This window comes from Plectropomus leopardus, chromosome 13 (assembly GCF_008729295.1).
Source record: "Plectropomus leopardus isolate mb chromosome 13, YSFRI_Pleo_2.0, whole genome shotgun sequence".
NCBI classification, from domain to species: domain Eukaryota; kingdom Metazoa; phylum Chordata; class Actinopteri; order Perciformes; family Serranidae; genus Plectropomus; species Plectropomus leopardus.
Genome location: NC_056475.1, coordinates 19,966,747 through 19,986,922, shown reverse-complemented (window position 1 = coordinate 19,986,922; position 20,176 = coordinate 19,966,747). Strand labels below are relative to the sequence as shown.

Genomic DNA, 20,176 nt, shown 5'->3' with positions numbered 1-20,176 from the left:
GTTCCTTACAAAAAATCAGGGGAGTCGCACAAATGGGTGAACAAGGCAAAAATGCAATCAGGGATGTCAGAGGAGAAAAGAGACACACAGAAAATGACTGCAATGGCACCAAAAAGGCCAGGAGTGGTATCTGAAAGTCAGCATGCCCTATCACTATCAGTGTGCACTTGAATAAGTGACAGTGACTGTACACAAAGAATAATTTTACACAAAATCTCTTATGATGTTTTTGGTCCACAAATCAATGGCAAGACTAAGCCAGGACAAGATAATAAGCCTCAATTGTAGCATTTTGACAGAATTATACCAGCTTTCAGTGTAAGAATTACAGTTATTGGCTTTAGTTTGCCATTTTGGGCACTGGGTTTGTACCATGAAAGCAGTGTGTGATGCAGTAGCAATCACACTGGCAAAGAAAAACAAAGCTTCCTTTCAAATTGAATCTCTCTCTGGTTCCAAAATCATTTGTTTTGTGCCGCTAAATCAGCCAAAGAAAAGGAGGCATGGACATGTGTTTCGCTCGCCATCCTGAACTCAATCTGCACGTCACAAGAAAAGCCTCAGGATCAATACGTACAAATGGAATTTTATCAGCGCAATCCCATGACAAACTACAGCGCCCTCTCCTTTCTCACAACCAAAAGTCTTGGGTTTCTGCCAGCGTGATGAACGATCACTTTAACGAGGCAGCCAGCTCCCAAATATATCTGTGGAGGCCAACTTTCCATAACATGGCAATTTGGCTGAACAGAGATTCATTTGTTTTCCTAATGGCCGCTTGTTGGAGAGAACAGAACTAATGAATAGAATTAAGCAGGTACGCTCTTTATAAATGTAGGTTACAGCCTCCAACTTAACATCGATTTAACACAAAGCGACAACTGGAGCCAATCTTTTGTGATGTCTTTCAGTCTCTTACACACTCTTGCATGAATTCACATGAAAGAGAGAGACACTCGATCTTAAGCTAGGGATATAGTACACGTCTTTAGACAGAATTTTCCACAGGATTCACAATCATGATGACTTCGTCCTCGTCTGGGCCAGTTGACATGACAAGATCACACAGAAATCTGTAAGTGTACGAGGTGGACAGACTCCTCCCAACATGAGTCAGAGCGCGTCAAACATGTTGGATTTTTCAGAGCCAACTCTGGACACTGTCGTGTAGTGTACACTGGTCACCGCCACAACTGGTTAATGCACAATCTGGCACAGTCGTTAAGTGTACGATCCAGCATTTTTAAGTTGTTATAAAAAAATCTAGCCAGTCAGTTAGTATATACTCTCAGTCTTTTGAGATTAGTTTAGGATTGGGGAAATTGTATAGTGTATCCCTAGCTGAGGAGTTGTCTGAATTTTGGGACTAGTGTTGTTCAAGGGGGTCTGAGCTGAACCATCAAAGCTGGTCTTATTGGTCTTGAATGGTCATATTGATTTTTAATATGTGGCCTAGAGCTACACTCAAAACTAAAATGAACAAATGCTGCCGATGCTAAAGAAAAACACACACACACATTAGCAAGCATGCATTAAGATGTTATCAAGATATACAGCCTACAGTATAATAGAACTTATAATCCAGCAGCCCCCATGTCATCAGCATTTTTTCTTAACAGCCTTAAAAACCCAGCATTGCTTGGGCTCTTATGTGTAAGGTTTTTGTAATAGCTTGTGGTTTTTTTTGTATTAACACAAGAGAAACAGTAATACTCTTTGAATATGTAATAATTATAGTAATTAATTGCTGTTAAACATGTTAAAAAATAACACTAGTCAATTGTGAGCCAATTGGCTAGTGTCTATCCTCTGTAACTTGATATAACCTTTGTCCCTCTGACAAGCTCTTTAAAGTCCCCCTCAGCTCAAAAGTGTGTTTTGCTTATTGCTACTTCACTTGAATGTTCTTCACTGTGCAGAATGGTATCTGTGCAGAGTTTGACAGTAAACTATCTGAGAGCCCATCAGCTATCAGTCTGATGACAATTTAGCCTCTGAGGACAAAAGACATCTTTTCAAGGACTCCAGCATTGCCAGCAGATATCTGGATAACAGATATCAAGACTTCATCTTCTGTGCACCGGTCATTCTTTACAGTTACAGTTAGCAATCTCAGAAGCCATCAGCTATGGATCTAATGATGATTTATAAACAGTTATCTGCATATGAATGTAGATATTTGTTTAAAAATGCAAATAATAAGCACCTGTCATCAGATGATAGCATGGGTTCTGATATTGCATTTTGGCCAAAGCTTTCTGCATCTTTTGCTCTCCACACAGACTGTTTACCTGCATACAGCCAAAGTTGGCTCAAACGTGATTGGTCAGTGCCTCTTAAACTACAAGTTTCCCTTTGCTCATGTAAAAGAAAATTTTAATATTTCCAGACTTTCAGTTTCATTTTTCCTTTGTACATTCTGAATTAAGTGGCGTTTGCTGGTACTAAACCTGATCCAGAGTCTCAGATGTTCCCCTTCTTTGATTTTCTGAAGTTACAATTACCATCTCAGTCTTAATTGCATTAATGCAGAAACCCCCAGACTCAGTTTGTTATTTGGCCTAGTAAACTAAGATGTATATTATCCTGTAGTTAGTCTCCTCACCATTTGGATATCACAGACAACAGATTGTCTTAAAGTCCTTGCTGCCAGGATGCAAGTCAGAGAAGGCACCAATACTGTTCCCTGTGTGTTGTCTTTTTCTGCATGCTAACGGGAATGCGATTCACCAGTTCTGTCTCTGAAGTTGAAGAATGATTCTTTCTTCAAAAAAAGATATCTTCCACACTCACCTTAAATCTCAGCTTCATATGTTTATATCAGTTAAGTAGGAGACGTGTTGCATCCAGCACAAGTGGGATTTGCATATTCATACATTTTGGATTTTCAATGAGGGAAAAAGAGAACAATTCTTAATTAGGTTATTGAATTTTTTTCTAGAAAAAACATAAAACGAATGGTCTACCCTACAATATCAATATTGTGGCATTTGGTCAATATAGGGACTTTCTCCATATCGCCAAGCCCTGCTCAACTGTAGTAATGTAAAAGATGCATGCTGATTTTCTGTAAAATACTCTGCCTTCATTACCCGCTCATTATGTGCTGTCAAACAATATAAACTATTACCTAAAAATACAAAATTTTCTGAAAAGATGTGTGAATTTAAAACTATATCTCTGAATATATTACTCTCTGTACACACTGTGTTGAGGCATGTTTTCTGATCCAGGACCAGTACTGCATGTAAACCTCCTCTAGCCTGTACCTCTACAAGTTAGGAACAGGTGGCAGTGACACCAATTCCCAATTTATTCAGCCAATTACATCCACATATTACAATCCAACTCTGGTGTGATTCAAAGCCTGAAAGTGAGACGCTCGGATAATGAACACAGCCCACAGCGCTCACCAGCCTCCTCCTGTCTAATCAAGTCTAGGTGAAGTTCTCTCTCTTCTCTTAACTCAACAACACACCCTAGGACAGCAGGACTGAGGATGATTGCATCACTCTTGCTGGTTACATTACATCCATCTCAGTGATTGATAGGTTTCAACTGTTTGTCAAGATCAGCCGCTGGGGGACATACAGCATTTTGAATAAAAAAGAAGTGTCTGGTGGCCAGGGGAGTACAAAGGGAGGAATCAATAATCTATTACATTCAGCTGTTTGTGTGTCTGGGTGCGTGTGTAGCAATAAGCACATGTAGTCCTCTATAATGTTACTTCAAATTAGACATAAAATCAAACTTTCAAGGTTATTGAATGAGTTTAAGACAAACCCCTCTGAATGCAGAGTATGCTGAAAGTTCACTCAGAAACTCTGCATCACACAGAAAAACTCAAAGACATTTTGACAAAATTATGATAAGACATCATCCATTCAAGATGATGAACTGATAAAAGGAGGCGTTTAAGTCATGAGCTCAGATGATCCTCCACACATTTTTAGCTCTGTGTGATTTAAAATTAATTTCTGACTATTGTAACGACCTTTGCTTTGTGCACAGTAATTGAATATGTGGACTGAATATGGGCTGATAGGTGTTATCTCCAATTAAGCAGCTGGAGAAGTTGTCAAAGCGTATTTTGTCCTTTAGGTAACCTTTTCCTTTGTTCTGACATCCTCACTGACAGTTTAAGACAGATAATAAGAACAATCACTCTCGTGGGATAAAAGATAGAAAACACTGAAGTGGTACCAAATGGAAAGAAGGGAAGAAATCTATACAAACTTTAAGGTCACAAAATATGTCATTATCACAGACTTTGGCAAGGATGTAGCAATTTCTTATACACACATGCTGCCCTGTTGGTTCAACTCAGACACGCAAGGAAACGCCAGCAACACCGTGCGTAAACAGCTGTTGCGCTTACCGATTCTGAGGACTTGTGTTGAGCTCAGACAGAGCTGCGCCGCAAAGAGAAGACAGAAGAAAAGTGTCTTTCTTTCCTCCATAGTGCTCCAGGAGATCTCACCGCGGGTACTGACACCATGACAGACAGAAACGGCATCTATCCAAGCGCTGAAATACCTGCCGTGCCATGCCAGCGCGCAACCCAAGTTTTATTCCCAATTCGATCCTTGACACTCTGCATCACTCCGTCGCATCAAAGAAACAAGAGAATATGACCATGAGTCATGTGGATCCAACTTTCCAATACAAAATCAATCCCAGTCACATCTTCTGAACAAAAAAACCGGCAGTGGAGACACCGTGGGTAGAGTAAACACATCCACTTTTACTCACTCGTCAGTGCGCCTCCGAGGCTGCAGGAGCTGGAGGGAGTGGGGGTGCGCGATTCAGAGTCAAGCACGACGACTGATATTGATTTCCGGTATGACCTTTCAAAATAAAAAATACTAAAATTAAAAAAAACATCTAATCAATATCTTAGTCATGCGCGTTGAGGTCGTACTGTTTGCATCTAGACAGTGGTGTTTAATCAAGTGTTTGTTTTAATTCCACTGTCCATAGCTGTGATGTGATATTTGCGAACGTTATAGTCTAGGCTAGTTTTTTGTTGAGCATCATGCATATTTAAACCATGTTTAAACCATAAACTGAATAAAATAACGGACTTACCACTGTGACATCACCCACTGGTTTGTGGATTCCCGTATTAAAGCCTCCAGTTTGGCATTTTGGCCACACAGCTTTCTCACTGCAGTCATAGCAGGAAAAGCTCAGGTGTATTCAATAACATTAATGACAGCTGAGGTGACAGTTTAGAGGAGACCCTGGTCCATGCTGGCTCACTGGAATGGCTTACTGGGAAACTTAATGCAACTAGGCTATTGTTAATGTTCTCAGTTTCACCTGCACTTTTCCATCTATGGCACGTCTACTATGAAGAGCTCATCCAGGATTTCATCCTGGATTTTTTTTTTTTTTTTTTTTTTTGAGCCATAAGTGATGGACCTGCTTGAGTCCAGACCGTTTCAGACCTTTGAAACAGTCAGTTGACAGATAAAGATGTAGGCTAAACGAAGTGTAAGGAGTTGACAATTTTGTCTGATATCAGGAAAATCTTGGACGAGATTCCTGTTTGCTAACTTGGTTAGCATAGTGCATTTATAGCTGTTGTGGTTAGCTGTGATAATGCTAATGCCAGTTTTTAGCTGGCAAAAATATTTTTAAAAAATCAGACGTTAAACCATTAAAACAAAGGTGAATATCCGACTAATTTTGTGTTTTGATACAAACAAACACTAACCAAGATGACCGAAAGATAGCCTATAATTAATTTTCCTTATTGGAAGTGTCTCTGAAATAAGGACATTGGAAGCTGAGGTTACCATGGTTACGACGCAATAGCTACCTGTCATTGCTGTGCCAAAGAGCAGCCACGCCCTCAATTATGAATAAGAGCAGGCAGCTGACAAATGCACCAGAATAAACATCTTTTAAAGGGCTCCACAGCTGACATGAGTGCAGAATTTAATAGAGCCTTTTAGGTTACATGGTGCTCAGATTAGCTTGTATTTTTTTGGTAGGCTACTACGCTGTAAACCTTATGTCATGGATGATAAAAGTCTCAGAAAATATCATGGTGTGAAGGTATTACAGAATTTTTATTATCAGTCAGAATGACCCTTAAAGGAGTGAAAATAGAAGGGTTCATTTTGGTTGAACAAATGTTTTATCATTATAGTTATTACTTGAAGTCATTTTTAAAATGTAAGTATGTTTAATAACTAACTTAAATTAACTAAAATAAACGTCCATCCAGTTGCTTTTTTTCTAAACCATAAATAAACAAATGTACACAGTATGCTAACTTTTACTATTCATGTTATGGTAAAAGCCTACCTTGAAACTGTTGTATTGCTGCAACCTTAGTGTTTATCATGGTGTCTACAAAGATTGACTCACTCTTGGAGCCAGCCTCAAAAGGCCATTCGAGGAACTGCAGCTTTTGACACTTCTGCATTGGCTTCAATTTTCAGCCCTGGAGGCTGCCGCTTCATTTTAACTTTATTTCACTCCACATAGAACAGGGATTTGCACCGTTTATTGCAGTAATGGTGGCTATCAATTTGAAATTATATTAAATCGTATTAGTTTTTTTAAAATAATTATTTCCATTGGTGATGTTTGCCTGATGTATCAAAGTTGATAAACCAGCTTTTACACTGAATGTACCCGTGGTCTAATTCTGGTTATTTCTGGATAGTTTGGCTCCATTCGGTTTGGATTAAGGAGCAGATGGATTGGCAGTGGTCCTCTCCACCGGTCCTGATGAGAAGAGAATAATCTTCAGGTTACAGGGCAGATGCCAGATTATCTCTCACTGCAGACAAGCAAGGTCTTTATCTGACTGGGTCACTGCCTGTCCATCTTCAAATAACAAACACAGGACATGGGAATGCATTTTAAATAAGAATAAAGGTTAAGAGTCACTTGCTCACTCATGAAAAAATATTTTAACATCTTTTATGGAGACCTGAAAAAAATTATTTGATTATATTACTTCCATGGTCTGTTGTCGGAGAAGCAAAAACAGCAATTTATGTGGCTAGATGCCATCTATCTACTGTTGAATTTCTGTGATTTGTAAACTCTGGACTGTTGTTTGATATTTTGACATTTGGAAAATAGCGAAAGTATCTAGGTGCCAGCCATCTCAGTCTTGCTCTCCTAAAGCAAAATCCGCATAACGTCAGAACTGACATTTTGTTTATCACAATGTTTGTGAACTCATTCAAGCTGTGAGCCAAAAGTGATCTGAAAAAAAAACTGCTAACTTCAACCTGGACAAATGGCCTATAGACAAACTTAATTAACTCAGAAAATGACCATCCAGCCTCTCCAGAAGGAGTCCTTGGGCAACAGCCCTAACACTAAACTCTCCTGATATGAATACTGAGCAGAATTGTCTCTCTGTAGAACAACTGGTAAATACCATGCATGGAAATGTCTGCTAAAACTGCAGAAACAGGACAACTTAATATTGAATTAAAAAATCCATTTTAAAAACAGACAGATTTATATATGGACACTGGAAATGAAATTTCTTCAAGCAGTATTGTTCCATTCTGCTTTGGCAAATTGAATTTCAAAGACATTTTGTCTTACTTTACTGTATACATTTGTGTCTAATTTACTTTAAAATTTACATGTGATGTCTTTTACTTCATACCATGGTACAGTTTTACTAAATCAAGTCTCTGCTTCCTTTTAAAGTTTTAACTGCCTCTGTGCTTTCAGAATATTTGTTCAGTTATCCATCAAAATTGCCTTTGAGCCTATATTTCATCCTTTGCAATTCCTTGAACTCGACACAATAGAATTTACACTGCAATCGAACTGGTGCGGCATCAGTCATTTTTATTTGATCAACTGAATGTGATCTTCAAATATGATGTTAATGAAAACGCTCTGTCTCCCTTTGAAGGAGAACACGTGGTTGCTGAGCTTTGTTCGACTTTTACAGACGATTAAAACTTCAGAATCATGTGTGCAAAATGAAAAATCACACAAAACTAAATTTAGAAAATTTATTTTGACATAAAAATGATAATACTCCACAGTTTTATGTACGAACACAGTTTTCAAAAGTACAAAGGGAGGAGTCAAAGGGGGTTCTCGTAGGATTTGCCTCCAAGGCCAGGTGATTGTACCTCACAGTCTGAACGTCAGTCATCGTCACCGGGTAAGCTAAAATCTAAGCATCATAATCAAAAGACAATAATAAGAACATCCAAAGTGTATTATTTCCCTCCACTCTTCTCACTCACTCTGAGTCAGAGTGACTCACAGATTTCCCTCCTCACAGTTGGGTATTAAGTGCATGTTAAATACATCCATTAAGGTGCGCATGACAATGTTGAGCTCAGCAATCAGCGTGTTGTTGATGACATATAGTAAAACAGCACAGCCTGGTGGATAAAGGAAGGAATGCAGGAGGGGTAAGGTGATGGGATTGATGTCAAAATGTCATGGATGTGTAGTCTGTCTCAGTCAGCTTCTCTGTCGATGTGATGTCATGATAAAATGTCAAAGGAGCTGGAGAAAGAAAAGAAGATGTGTGAATCGGTCAGGGGATGACAGGTCAACTGCATGATTGCTCTTCTCCTTCGAGTTACAGTACGGTCTAACATGGCTCTGTTGAATACCTTTTTAAAACAAAAAAGAAAATTCAAGTAAAACAGGATTGTTGTAGGAATTATTATGCTATTTATCAAGGATGTGGAGCATGAGGAGGAGAGCATGGCCTCTGGGGCAAGAAAGGACACGAAATATTAATGATTTTGATGAAATCCATTAGTTACCAAAATAACAAATTATATTTTTTATTCGAGCAACAAAATTATAGACTGGACATTCATGTGAAGGGCACAAGCTTTTTTTTTGTGGCACCAAACACACAAAAGGTGGTTTGTAACACTGGGCAGCTGAGTGTGGTGTAAACATTAAAAAAATACAGTAAAAAGGCAATAATTAAATAAAGAATAGGTATCTTTTAAAAAGGATATGCTGGGAGACAAAAGTGAGCTTCAAAACGTTTACATACAAGAGGTTAACGGCACTCTATTGTACTCCTGACTATACACCAATGTGCAGCTGATATTAAGTTAGAACAATAAAAAAAGCACAATAAAGCTAGTAGAATCTCGCCATCTTTTTACACAGCAGTCGTTAAGCCAAAAGCCCCTGAAGAGAATTTCAGTAACACACAGCCCTTGAGTGTTAAAATACAAACACGGTTTCTGAGTCAGAAAAATATAACACCCACATTCCTGTGTTGAAAAATAGACATTTTTTGGCCAGAAGATCACAGTTCGGTGATGACGTCTCTTCAGCACGTGTGTGCACAGAACAGCAGCTGTCTAGAGTCTCCGTGTCTGTGCTCCTGTGTGCTTTCAGTGTTCATACACACACTTGCTTGTTTACTTGCGTGCACATGCAGTGCTGTTATGTTCACATACAATTCCACAGATGTGTGTAATGCCTGTGTCCAGAACAGTAGGGACTGTGTAGTCTTTTGGGTTCACTATTAAGGAGTTTGGGATGAGAATCTCTGAGAATGTTTTTCTGACTCGCATGGTGTCCCAGGATTGTCAGAAGAAGGGAGATGCAGGTGAGGCGGGGAGAGGAGGGTTTTGTTGTGATACAGGGAGGACTGGCTGAGGTTTAATACCTTCTATACACAAACACCTCCAAATTCTACATATTTAAAGCTTGTATCTTATCTTTCCTCTTTCTTTGTTCTCCCACTTTCTGTAAAAAAGTGGAAGAAACCGCCAGTCACATTGTCGTTGTTTCCTTTCATCATCTTGTTTTCTAAACTTCCCACTCAGAACACGTCACTGTTGCATCCATTAGCAAAGTCGTCCCGCCTCACCCAGATGACATCGTGGTCCTTGTTTGTGGCCCCCTCCACAGCGCACTGCTTCAAGGGGGCAAGCTTTAGAGTGGGGGTTGCACAGCGGGATAGAGAGACACCGCAGGAGGTGAAGGAGTCTGAATCATCACCATGCTTTATTCGATCAACGTCCTCCTCCTGCGTCACGCTCAGCATGATCCCAGCCTCCGCTCGTCCATTCAGGTTGTGGCTCGTAATCTCTCCGCCCTGCAAGTTGAGTCCCTCCATCTTTCCCTCCAGGTCCACCGGTTCAGCCGACGCCGCTCGGACAGACTTGCAGTACTCGTCGTCGTCACTCAAAATGTCCGTTTCCTTCACTGGAACCATGTCAACGCACTCACCCTGATCTTCATAGCAACCCAGGTCGAACTGCTCCTCCACCCAACGGTCCGTGTCCTCTCCTTGAGGTTTGTGGGTTTGAGGAAGAGAATGCTGGGACAGCAATGGGTAGGAGGGAGGGTAGGAAGTGTTGCTGGAGGTGTCTGTATCATTGCTGTTGTTGTTGTTGCCATGGAAAACCAGGTCAGTGTCGATGGTGAAGCGGTTCCTCACCAGCTTCCTGCGTGCTAGCCTTCGTGATGGAGCTGATGCTAGACAGACAGAAAAAAAGATAAATAAACCATTTTTTATCTTGTTAAAGGAAAGCTTTGGTAATTTTGAACCTCTATGTTTTTGTGTCTAATGGAGACAACAATTTCTGAAACTGGTCCAGTATTGAGAGAGACCGATAAGCCATAGCGACGAAACAGGCTGCAATGTAATATCTCTGGGCTATTGTGCACTTTTAATTTGCAAAAATAGCTTGTTTTTAACACTAACAGACTGAGATTGTTGTTCTACATGTCTCACAACTTTATAGAAAGGACTTAGAGAAATTAAATGTTTTTCCTTAACTTTCGTTTGATGTGATTTGTTTGTCAAGTCTTGCTCAGAGAGAAGATTTGTTCTAAAATCTTGTCGACTTTTCCACATTGTGGAAATCATACAGATATTCTTTTAAAATATTTTACATAACACTAAATAATAAGTTGCACTACATCCACTTTTCAGAATTTTTGTTATGATTTCTCTTTTTTTTCCCAGTTTTGAGATCAATAAAGTATATCTATCTATCTATCTATCTATCTATCTATCTATCTATCTATTTTTAGATTTTTGTTTTAAATTTTCTGTTGTTTGGTTAATTGTTGTTTTGTATTTTTTTGTATTTGTGTGAAAGTATTGATGTCCTTGAATCCAAGACAAATTCAGATTAATTCATTTTTCATTTCTTTTTTTTTTTTGACCGCTGTTTTTCCTTCAACAAGTAACCTCTTGTGAGTGTTTGAGAACAACTTCTCCTTAAGCAAGACCTGGTCACTATTTGAACAAACCATCAAAAGGTGTGGGGAAAATGCCTCATTTCTCTGTAGGGTCTTTTTTGTAATGCTTTCAGACAATTATAATAACAAACTGAGCCTGTCAGTGGCAACAACAAGCATTTTAAGTGTATATAAAAAATGATGGATTGCAGCAGTCTCTCTCAATATTGGACCAATTTCAAAAACCGTTGTCTCCATTAGTCCCTTAGACACAGAACATGGAGAAAGAGGGTGCGGGTTGAAAAATACAGAAGTTTCGTTTCATATAATGTACAAACATTGTTGGCTGTTCTTGTTTTGTGAACTAAAAGTTACAATATACTTAAGCTTTGTCACCTGTTCTGTTCATGGAAGGCCGCATCCCTTTGAGGGCACATAGACGTTTGCCCCCAAATGGGACATACTGCTGATTGGGTGGCAGAGACTCTGTCTTAAGAAGCTGGCGTCGCTGCTTCTCTCGAAGAATGGAGTGGACTGCTTTCAGGAAGTCCTTCTTACTATCTGGAGAACTGCAAAATAGTCAAAAACAAAAACTTAACAAGAGACATGTCTTGCTGTACATGTCTTGCTGTATAACTTTAGTTCACAAGTTTTGTATACATGTGTATGTTGTTTTTGTTTTTTATCATACCTGCAGCACAACTGGAAGGTTCTCTCCGGTCTTCCCTCAGATTCAGATTTTGTGTGAACGATCTCACAAACTGCGGTACCCTCAGAGTCTGAGAGGAAGAGAGATGTGAACCTCATTTATAAAAGCATTCAGTTAATTTCCGTCATCAATTTCCTTCCCCTTAACAACAGGCCATTAGGCAGACAAATGATAACACATGAGCTGAATTGCCTGAGGGTGATTTAAGGTTCATCTACAACAGAGATGTGAGGACGATTGCATGTAGACCTACTAATACGAGTCCATCCGTTTTGTTTATAAATGTTATAATATATCTTCAGCAGAAAAAAGCAGCAACACCGAGTGGACTCAAGAGCCTTCGAAGCCAGTGTCAGGAAATACTGAGTCATGAGAGACAACCTCTGTGGTTTGAGATGACGGACTCCATCACATACAAATGATCGTCTACAATGACCGTGACATAAAAATTCAAAATACATTCATTCCTAAAGAATAATATGATTAGGGCTTATGTGCACTTTCAAGTGGTAAAGAAATCTAAAAGCAAAAAAAAGGAAGCAAAAATATAGTTGTGACACTACCGAAATACTAATGTTAAGTCAAATATCTCACACATGAGAATATATATAACCTTTGATTAATAACAGGTTTTTGGTGTCGACTCAACACACACACTCACAGAATAGTGTGTAATGCATTTATCCATGCAATAATGCAATCTGTAGAACATGCAGAAACCTAAAATCCGTTCATAAGTTCCCCTACTGAACAGACTTTCATTATGGAGACATCTGGCTGACTGACAACATCAATTATGAGGTCTATGCTTCCCTGGAAAGACAAATTTAAGTCTCCACATGGTGCCTCAAGGAGCTTTTTCTACACATTTCAATTCTTGTCAATTCCATATTTTAGGCTAAAAACCAGATAACTAAAATGTTTTTCTGATGGAATTTGACCATACAGGTCATCTATCCCAATTATGCTGCAGTGTTTTCATCACTGAATTTTTAAAAACATGAAAAAAATTATATATCATTGAGTGGGCACCAATGTTTTTGTATAGTTTTGTTAACAACCTAAATCAATGTGACTGTTTTCTGTAGAAAATTAACTAGTTTGGGACTAGTTTGGGAGTTTGGCATGTGAACAAACTTTGAGATTGACCATTCACTAAGCTGAAACTGACCCCAACAACAATCCTAGTTTCATACAGACCAAACCAGTCCTCAAAGTGCTAATCATACCTGGAGGAATAGTGAAAGACTGAAAAAGACGTATTAAAGTCTTGTGATACTGACCCATATTATATATACAGTAGTTTACTTTTGTATTCATTATTTTTTGTTTTTACTTTATTTATACAGTAGTTTATATTTGTATTTATCGTTTTTATTTTTCATTTTTTTTAATTATTTATGATTTTTTTTGAAAATTGTCTATTGCACTTTTTAAAATTAATTTTATATAATTTTGTGTCTTACCATTTTTATCACATTGAATTTGTTTCTAAGTACTTGAGGTGGGGGGGTTATATTGTATTTCTCCAATCGTATCTGTATTTTTTTGTATTTGCAGGGCTTTAAATACATTTAAAAACAAAGCAAAAAAGAGACTTTTACTGCAAGTTTCTGTATTTAAATAGACCTACTTGCAAGGGCGCGGACTTGTAGAGAGTCCGTTGCGATCATGTGGCGGAAACGGAAAGGATCTTTGTCATCACTCACAGACGCACGGTGAGATCCACCCTGATAAAGAGAGACTGGTCAGATATCTAATACATAACCACTGCAATACATCAACATGACAGCAGAGAGCATAAGAGTGCAATGACAGGAGGGTGGCTAACAGACACAACCATCCCATGCACTGCACTGAATGAGAGGAACAGTAAAGTGTGCATACAAATTGTCTTCAGTCTATTCAATTGCCAATAAATACCCTCATTCAATTCAGACTATTGTCCCATGGTGAAAGACATTAACCTTAATTTCTTTGTGGTCTCAATGCACTATCCAAAACTAAAAAAAGCAATAAAAAAAAAAAGCACTTCAGAGGAAGCCCCAGAGCACCAATCCGCACCGCACATCCAACAACAAAGCGTTTCTGTGACTGGATTAATCAACAAAAAATGGGAAAAACATTACTTACTATTTTTTTCCTGTGCTTGGAGCTGTCTTTGTACACAAATACAACTGCTGTTTTGAACACTAAAAGAGGGCGAGAGAGAGAGAGATGGAAACCATTAGTAGGGTCTGCATTCATTCATCGCATGTATCAAAAGACATTTCATTAGCTGATTTACTACAGTGACAGCTTGATGTGGCATGTCAACAGACGCTTTAGTTACATCTTTCTGGGAAAAAAACTCAAACTACTGGCATGCTATATCAGTAGCACAAAAGATGAAAATGGACCACAGTCACTATACCGCATGCACAAAGCAACCACTTCCACTCACTATCGCCTTGCTAGGAAAAGCCCTTTTACCATGTAGATGTAATATTTAATGCTAAAAGTGTCTGTGCAGAGTAAAATTTAAGACAGAGGGCACTTTTAGGTGTGTGAGAACTTCATGTGAACCCATTAACCTTAGGATAACGTGCTGCACTTCACATGAAAAGTAAAAAAATAATGCAAAGATCTCTCCTGTTAAATGCGTGACACTGTTTTCCTTTTACCAAGTCTATTTCTTCACCCTCTGAAATAGCACCCGGCATCACACTATGCATGACAGTATGATGTGGAATACAGTAAATGCCATCTGCCTGCAAGTGTTAAGATACTCTTATATACGGTATGCAGTGTTTCTCAGGAGCAGAGAACAGACATATGGTGGAATTGCTCTTTTGTTGAAAAGTCTTACTGTATATCTACTTGATATGAAAAATATTCCTCTATTCATCTATAAAAACACACCTAGTTTCAGTATTTAATACATGGGGGCGAGGGCTTTACAGGTCAACTGCCTATTTGAAATCCTGCAGATGTGACAGGATTTTCAAAGTTATGCAATGTTTTGACCAGTCCAGTCCATGATGATGCAAAAAGGCATGTCATCATCTATATGGCAATCATTCACATTAAGGAGTTTGACCTGAAAAGTTAGCCTGTGGAAGCTTATTTACCCACCATAACTCTAAATGTATGCAAGTGGACAGTTTATGAGCTGCAATGCAACCAAACCTATGCAACAAATTTATATTTTACAAAGCTTATATCACGTCTCAGTATGTCATTATGATATAGTATGATTTACATTAAGGCTGGTTAATTTAATTACATGGGATGTAGTAAGGTGAATCCAAAAAAGGATTTTAAATGCATGGATAATACTTCTAGCTATTATTATGTAAAAGGTTTCTATTTCTGTGTACACAGCTGAATCTAATAAACTGATATTTCTAGGAAAAAAAAATCCTCAATGCAATCCAAAATCCACATTAAGCCTTACCAAAAGCAGCCAAATCCGGGTCTTTTTTGCTCTTGACCAAAGAGGGTGGAGGGTTGATCCATACCACAGTAGAATGTAACAAAAGATCTCCCATCGAGAGGTCAGCCACCTGAGAGAAACAGAATAAAACAGATTGTTAAATGAAAAAATCTAGGTCATTAAATTATTTATTGCTTTCAAGATGGATAACCTTGAATGAAATGCTCATTATCACCTCTTTTTTATCTGCCGTCTGTTCGTTGATGAGCTGGTCGAAAACAGCTCCGTACTCCTCATGAAGCTTTTGCATCTCATTGATGTGACTCGCAACTTTGTTCATGGCCTTCATTGCAACTGAGAAAGACAAACATGGATCATTTCTTAATCAGTGACCATATGTTTTGTATCCTCCTTAATTATAGTACCATGGTTCTGGAGCCGATATTATACAGTTTCACAGAGGTTTACCTTCATAGTTTCAAAAAGTGCATGTAAATAGTAAATACAGACACTGGCTTACCATCCAGGTGGTAGTGCTCCTCACTGTCGGGGTCAGTGAGAGAATAGAGCTCCTTCAGCAGCAGTGGATACTTCAGGACCCTCTGGATGGGTTTGATCAGGTAAGACTCCAGAGTGGATGAATGTTGCTGTCTGGGGTTTCTCTCAGCCAGGAAAGCCTTGAAATCTGGGTCGGTCTTTGCTGGAAGAGCAGAAAAATGAACATTCGTTGGCAAGGAAACACTGAAACAGATACAGACAACTGCATCTCAAAGATAAGCCACTGTACCTGCAGAGAACTTTTATCTCAAGATGAAAAATGGTAAACAGGTGGCCATTTACTGTAAGTGTCTGTCAGGGTAGTGACCTTAGCGGGTAAAAGCATAAGTTCTTTTCTCAACAGTGTGATTACACACACTGTCGGTCTCAAGTTTATGCCTCTCTGTGTGCTGATACTAGTTGCAGCTCGCCCTCTGTACTGCAGGGCATGTGAATAAAACAACATGCTTCCTGTACTACACACGCCCCTCAGCTATCACTCTTGGTTTCGAGCAATGAACCACTGTACAACTATCAGAGGAGCATGTGGTGACTCTGTGCTTGATGCCAGTCAATGTTTTTAAAATTTTTACCTTTAGCCAGGACCTTTGGGACCTTGGTGTGGCTGGCACAGAAGGCGCTATAGATCTTGAAGCGATCAGCATAATACAGGAAGGAACCACCCAAGGAGAACAGCACTTTCTGTGGAAACAAATGCGAATGTAATGCTTTCATATTCATAAACCATTGGTAAATGGGTACCACTTTTTTCATTTTATCATTTTTTTTACTTTAGTACTTTAGAGTCAAACTGAATATGTTTTGTTTTGGAAGCTGTAAGCAGTTAGGGAAATGTAAATCAGGGCAAACACATGTCTGAACAACTGCAAAAACACCTTAAACTATATATGAAAGGAAAAATTAACAGTGAGCGGGTCACTATTGGAAAATAAACCCTGACAGCGTGATGCAGGACCCTGATGTGAAGAAGAGTATATTGTCCTGCTTATTGCATGGCTACTGAACACTAACACTGTTGCGGCATAATGAACCACATGTAATTAAGTGGTAGTTTAGCTACATATTACAGTATCTTGCTGGTTCATAACTAAATTCATGTTTCATTTGCATAGTGATTCAAGTAGTTATATTACCACCACCTAACCCCACCACCACATTGCATTTTTTGGTTTCATCACCAACCTAACATTTTTTGGGGGTCTTAAAGGAGAAGGAATTATTATATAAATTGTAAATTTTATCATTGCTTCTTTACTGCATTTTTTAGCAGTTTTTTGTAAGTATCATATTGATTATTGCTATTGTTGTTGCATGCTATTTTAGAAGTTATCTGTTTAACTGAATAATCCTGCTTTTTGCAATCCCCCCATCTGGACTCTAGTTTCTGCAAGCAGGTGCCTTACTGATGGACGCTGCATACTAAACCAAAGCTGGCAGTCCTTACACCTTCCCTTGGATCGTGCACTATTTAAATATTATTTTTCCTTGGTTTACATAAGAACTGTGAACAAATGGCCATTTTTTTTAGATTTCTTGGCATTTTTTATCTTTATTCATGGGACAGTTTAAGATTGACAGGAGAGGTGGGCAAGAGAGTGGGAATGACATGGGCTGGAGGTGAACTTAGTCCACTGCAAAGGACTCAGCCTTGATTGGGCGTACACTCTAACAGGTGAGCTGGAGGTCAGCCCAGCAAGTGGGCACTTTTTCCATGTATGTGACTTTATAGATAAGAAAAAAACATATTATATTTTGGTAAGATTTCATATGTAATGTATATTTGAGGTTTTTCTTTCTTTTTTATAAATTACATTGAACTACATTTTCTAAGTAGCTTTAGTTAAGCAAACTAGATTCCTCTACTGGGTGGCTTTGCAGGAGTTCAACTTCTTCCAGTGTGAAGTAACTGGCAGTTTGCAAAGCTATGCTGTTAAAGTAGCTAACCCCAACACTGCTTACTAAAGAAGTCATCATTTTACAGTGTAGTTAAAATGATTTTATTGCTTCCACTAAGTATCTATGATAAGAACTGCGTCCACAGGAGTGGCCTGTCATCCATATGCATGAAATAACATGTGGTATCAAGTAGTAGCCAGTTCTAAACAGCAGCACCAAGTGAAAGTAACTCGAAGAGTTATTAGGGAATTAAAAACTGAATGATGCACAGACTTGGAGAGATTAACCATCACTCACCTTAAACTGCTCCACTCTTTCCAGTTTGTCCAGATCTGGCACCAGTCTTATCCCATCTTCCAGCGTCCTGAGAAACTCCACCTGGAACTCCACCATCTCCCCGAGGTTACCGAACAAAACGTCCAGCTACAACACAGACAAATCATCACTCTGATGCTCTTACTACTTTAATAGCATTGTTGTCAATGTTTGTGTTATGTATCCGTACAAAACTTCATACAGGTTTTGATTCCTGAATTATATAGATCAGCTAGGAGGTACCTCATCCTGTGTAAGGAAGCTCTCTTTCTGCAAAGGCGTCAAGTAGCACTCTATTAGGCAGCTCAGGTCCTGAAAAAGACAAAAAATATAACAAGATCAGCTTGTGATCAGATGTTCGAGGAGGAATCGGGAGGGGCATGTGTAGGCGTTTGTTTATGTGAAGGCTGTTTATTATTGAGTTATTACTGAGGATTTTAAATAACAGAAAGAAATGAGCTCTCACAGGCATGATCATCACCCACTATGACACGTCACAGCCCAGCTAAAGGCTTGACAAAGGAGGGGAGAAAACACACGACTGATAGGCTACTAAAAGACTTATTTTACATACCTAAGAGGCAAATTAATGTACTGATAAACTAATTGTAAGAAAACCAGGAGTGCGAGAGAGACGGGCGACTGCCACTACCTAAGACCAGGTGCACTGACTTTCTGATATCCTAACTCCATCTACCAGGCTCCTGGAGGGAGATGCCTGTTCAAAGAGGGTCATCAACCCCCCTAAGGAAGGACATGAACCATTCCTTTTAAACAGACAGTAAGGTGCTGCTGCCAGTCCTTATTCTCATTGCCTGGCCTTGATACCACACAAGCTGCCTTCAGAAACTGTCAGCTCCTCTCAGCTGAGGAGTCACAAAGCAGTTTCATCTCCAATGTCTGTACACCAAACTCCAGTGAAAGCAGCTGCTCCCCCTGTCCACTTGCTCCCAAAAGAAGGGCCTTCCAGCTCCCAGCTTGGCCTTCCCTTCAGTCCAGCTGATTATATTCACTATTGATAGCAGCCCTAAAACAGCAACTACCTACATACAAGGTGAGGGAGAGACCACACACTGTACTAAAAAGAAGCTTATTTTACATAAATTAGTGGACTGATAAACTAAAATGTAACAAAATCAAACAGGGTGGAAGCCAGGGGAAAGCGAAACTGGTTGACTGCCACCAGTTTATCTGCAGCCAGGTGAGGTGAAATCAACCTCTTTGACTCCACCCACCAGGTTCCTGGAGGGAGAGGCTTGATCATAGAGTCATGAACTTTCTGCACGCCTTATTACAATGATTATGACACTCCCGACAACAACTGTGTATTTTTTGCCAGCATGAGACCGTGTGTCCATTTTCATCTAACATATGTAGACATGACTCACTATGGACATTGATATGATAAATATCCAAACAGAGCTTGCACTGACTTTGACGTAAGTCTTCTCCGTCTCCACCAGTTCATTGATGACCTTGCGGAGTTTGTCTGCGTGGGAGAGCTGTCTCTGGGCGGCAGCACCTGCTGTGGGCGGTAAAGCTGACACAGGGCTTGGGGTGAGGGACGACGAGGATGACGATGAAGAGGATGACATAGGGCACTCCAGGGGATTCATGTCATGGAGACTGCGGCAGAAAGCAGTGACCTGCTCCGTGCTCTGTACACAAAGAGAGAAAGAACATGTCAGATTCTGCGCAATTGGGTTTCGTTAAGGGTCATTTCATGACAGAAGTGGCTGTCATTAGTGTATTTTTTGGCATTTTAAGTAGTATTTGTTTTCCCGTGAGCTACTGTAAGAGGAAACGAGAACACAGCTGGAGCAGAAACAATAGCCATCACCCTCTTGATGTAGACTCGTGTAGAGTAAAATACAAAACAAGGATATCAAATGCACCAGCATCCATGATCATACACAGATGCAGACAACAAACTAGAGAATATGCACCACCAACAAAACATACAGTACATTCTTGCTAAACCTGCCATAACAACACCCACCTACATCCCTGGTGTCAAAAATACCAAGCATGAGCAGACCTGTCAGGTCAAACTGGTACAAAAGTAGGCGTAATATTTTAAAAAAAGAAAAAAAAATTAGGGGGTTCTTCCT

General features: G+C 39.3%; 2 protein-coding genes across 4 annotated transcripts in view; both read right to left on the bottom strand.

The window, feature by feature from the left end:
• LOC121952232 (glutamate receptor ionotropic, kainate 1-like) overlaps positions 1 to 5,115 on the bottom strand; it is a 37,968-nt gene extending 32,853 nt beyond the window's left edge. Inside the window, exons 1-2 of the mRNA XM_042498776.1 lie at positions 5,089 to 5,115; positions 4,753 to 4,847 (exon numbers count right to left, since the gene is read on the bottom strand). Coding sequence (XP_042354710.1) covers positions 4,753 to 4,847; positions 5,089 to 5,099 — 106 coding nt within the window. The 5' untranslated portion in view covers positions 5,100 to 5,115. The remainder of the gene's footprint in view (positions 1 to 4,752; positions 4,848 to 5,088) is intronic.
• Positions 5,116 to 7,989: 2,874 nt separating this feature from the next.
• The window catches only part of LOC121952201 (rho guanine nucleotide exchange factor TIAM1-like), a 67,507-nt gene continuing 55,320 nt past the window's right edge, over positions 7,990 to 20,176 (bottom strand). For all 3 annotated transcript variants that reach the window (XM_042498732.1, XM_042498731.1, XM_042498733.1), the window contains 12 exons: positions 19,499 to 19,723; positions 18,309 to 18,377; positions 18,048 to 18,173; positions 16,427 to 16,535; positions 15,817 to 15,996; positions 15,532 to 15,650; positions 15,318 to 15,426; positions 14,015 to 14,073; positions 13,515 to 13,611; positions 11,864 to 11,951; positions 11,569 to 11,741; positions 7,990 to 10,461 (listed from right to left, as the gene is read on the bottom strand). In XM_042498732.1, coding sequence (XP_042354666.1) covers positions 9,803 to 10,461; positions 11,569 to 11,741; positions 11,864 to 11,951; positions 13,515 to 13,611; positions 14,015 to 14,073; positions 15,318 to 15,426; positions 15,532 to 15,650; positions 15,817 to 15,996; positions 16,427 to 16,535; positions 18,048 to 18,173; positions 18,309 to 18,377; positions 19,499 to 19,723 — 2,013 coding nt within the window. In that variant the 3' untranslated portion in view covers positions 7,990 to 9,802. The remainder of the gene's footprint in view (positions 10,462 to 11,568; positions 11,742 to 11,863; positions 11,952 to 13,514; positions 13,612 to 14,014; positions 14,074 to 15,317; positions 15,427 to 15,531; positions 15,651 to 15,816; positions 15,997 to 16,426; positions 16,536 to 18,047; positions 18,174 to 18,308; positions 18,378 to 19,498; positions 19,724 to 20,176) is intronic.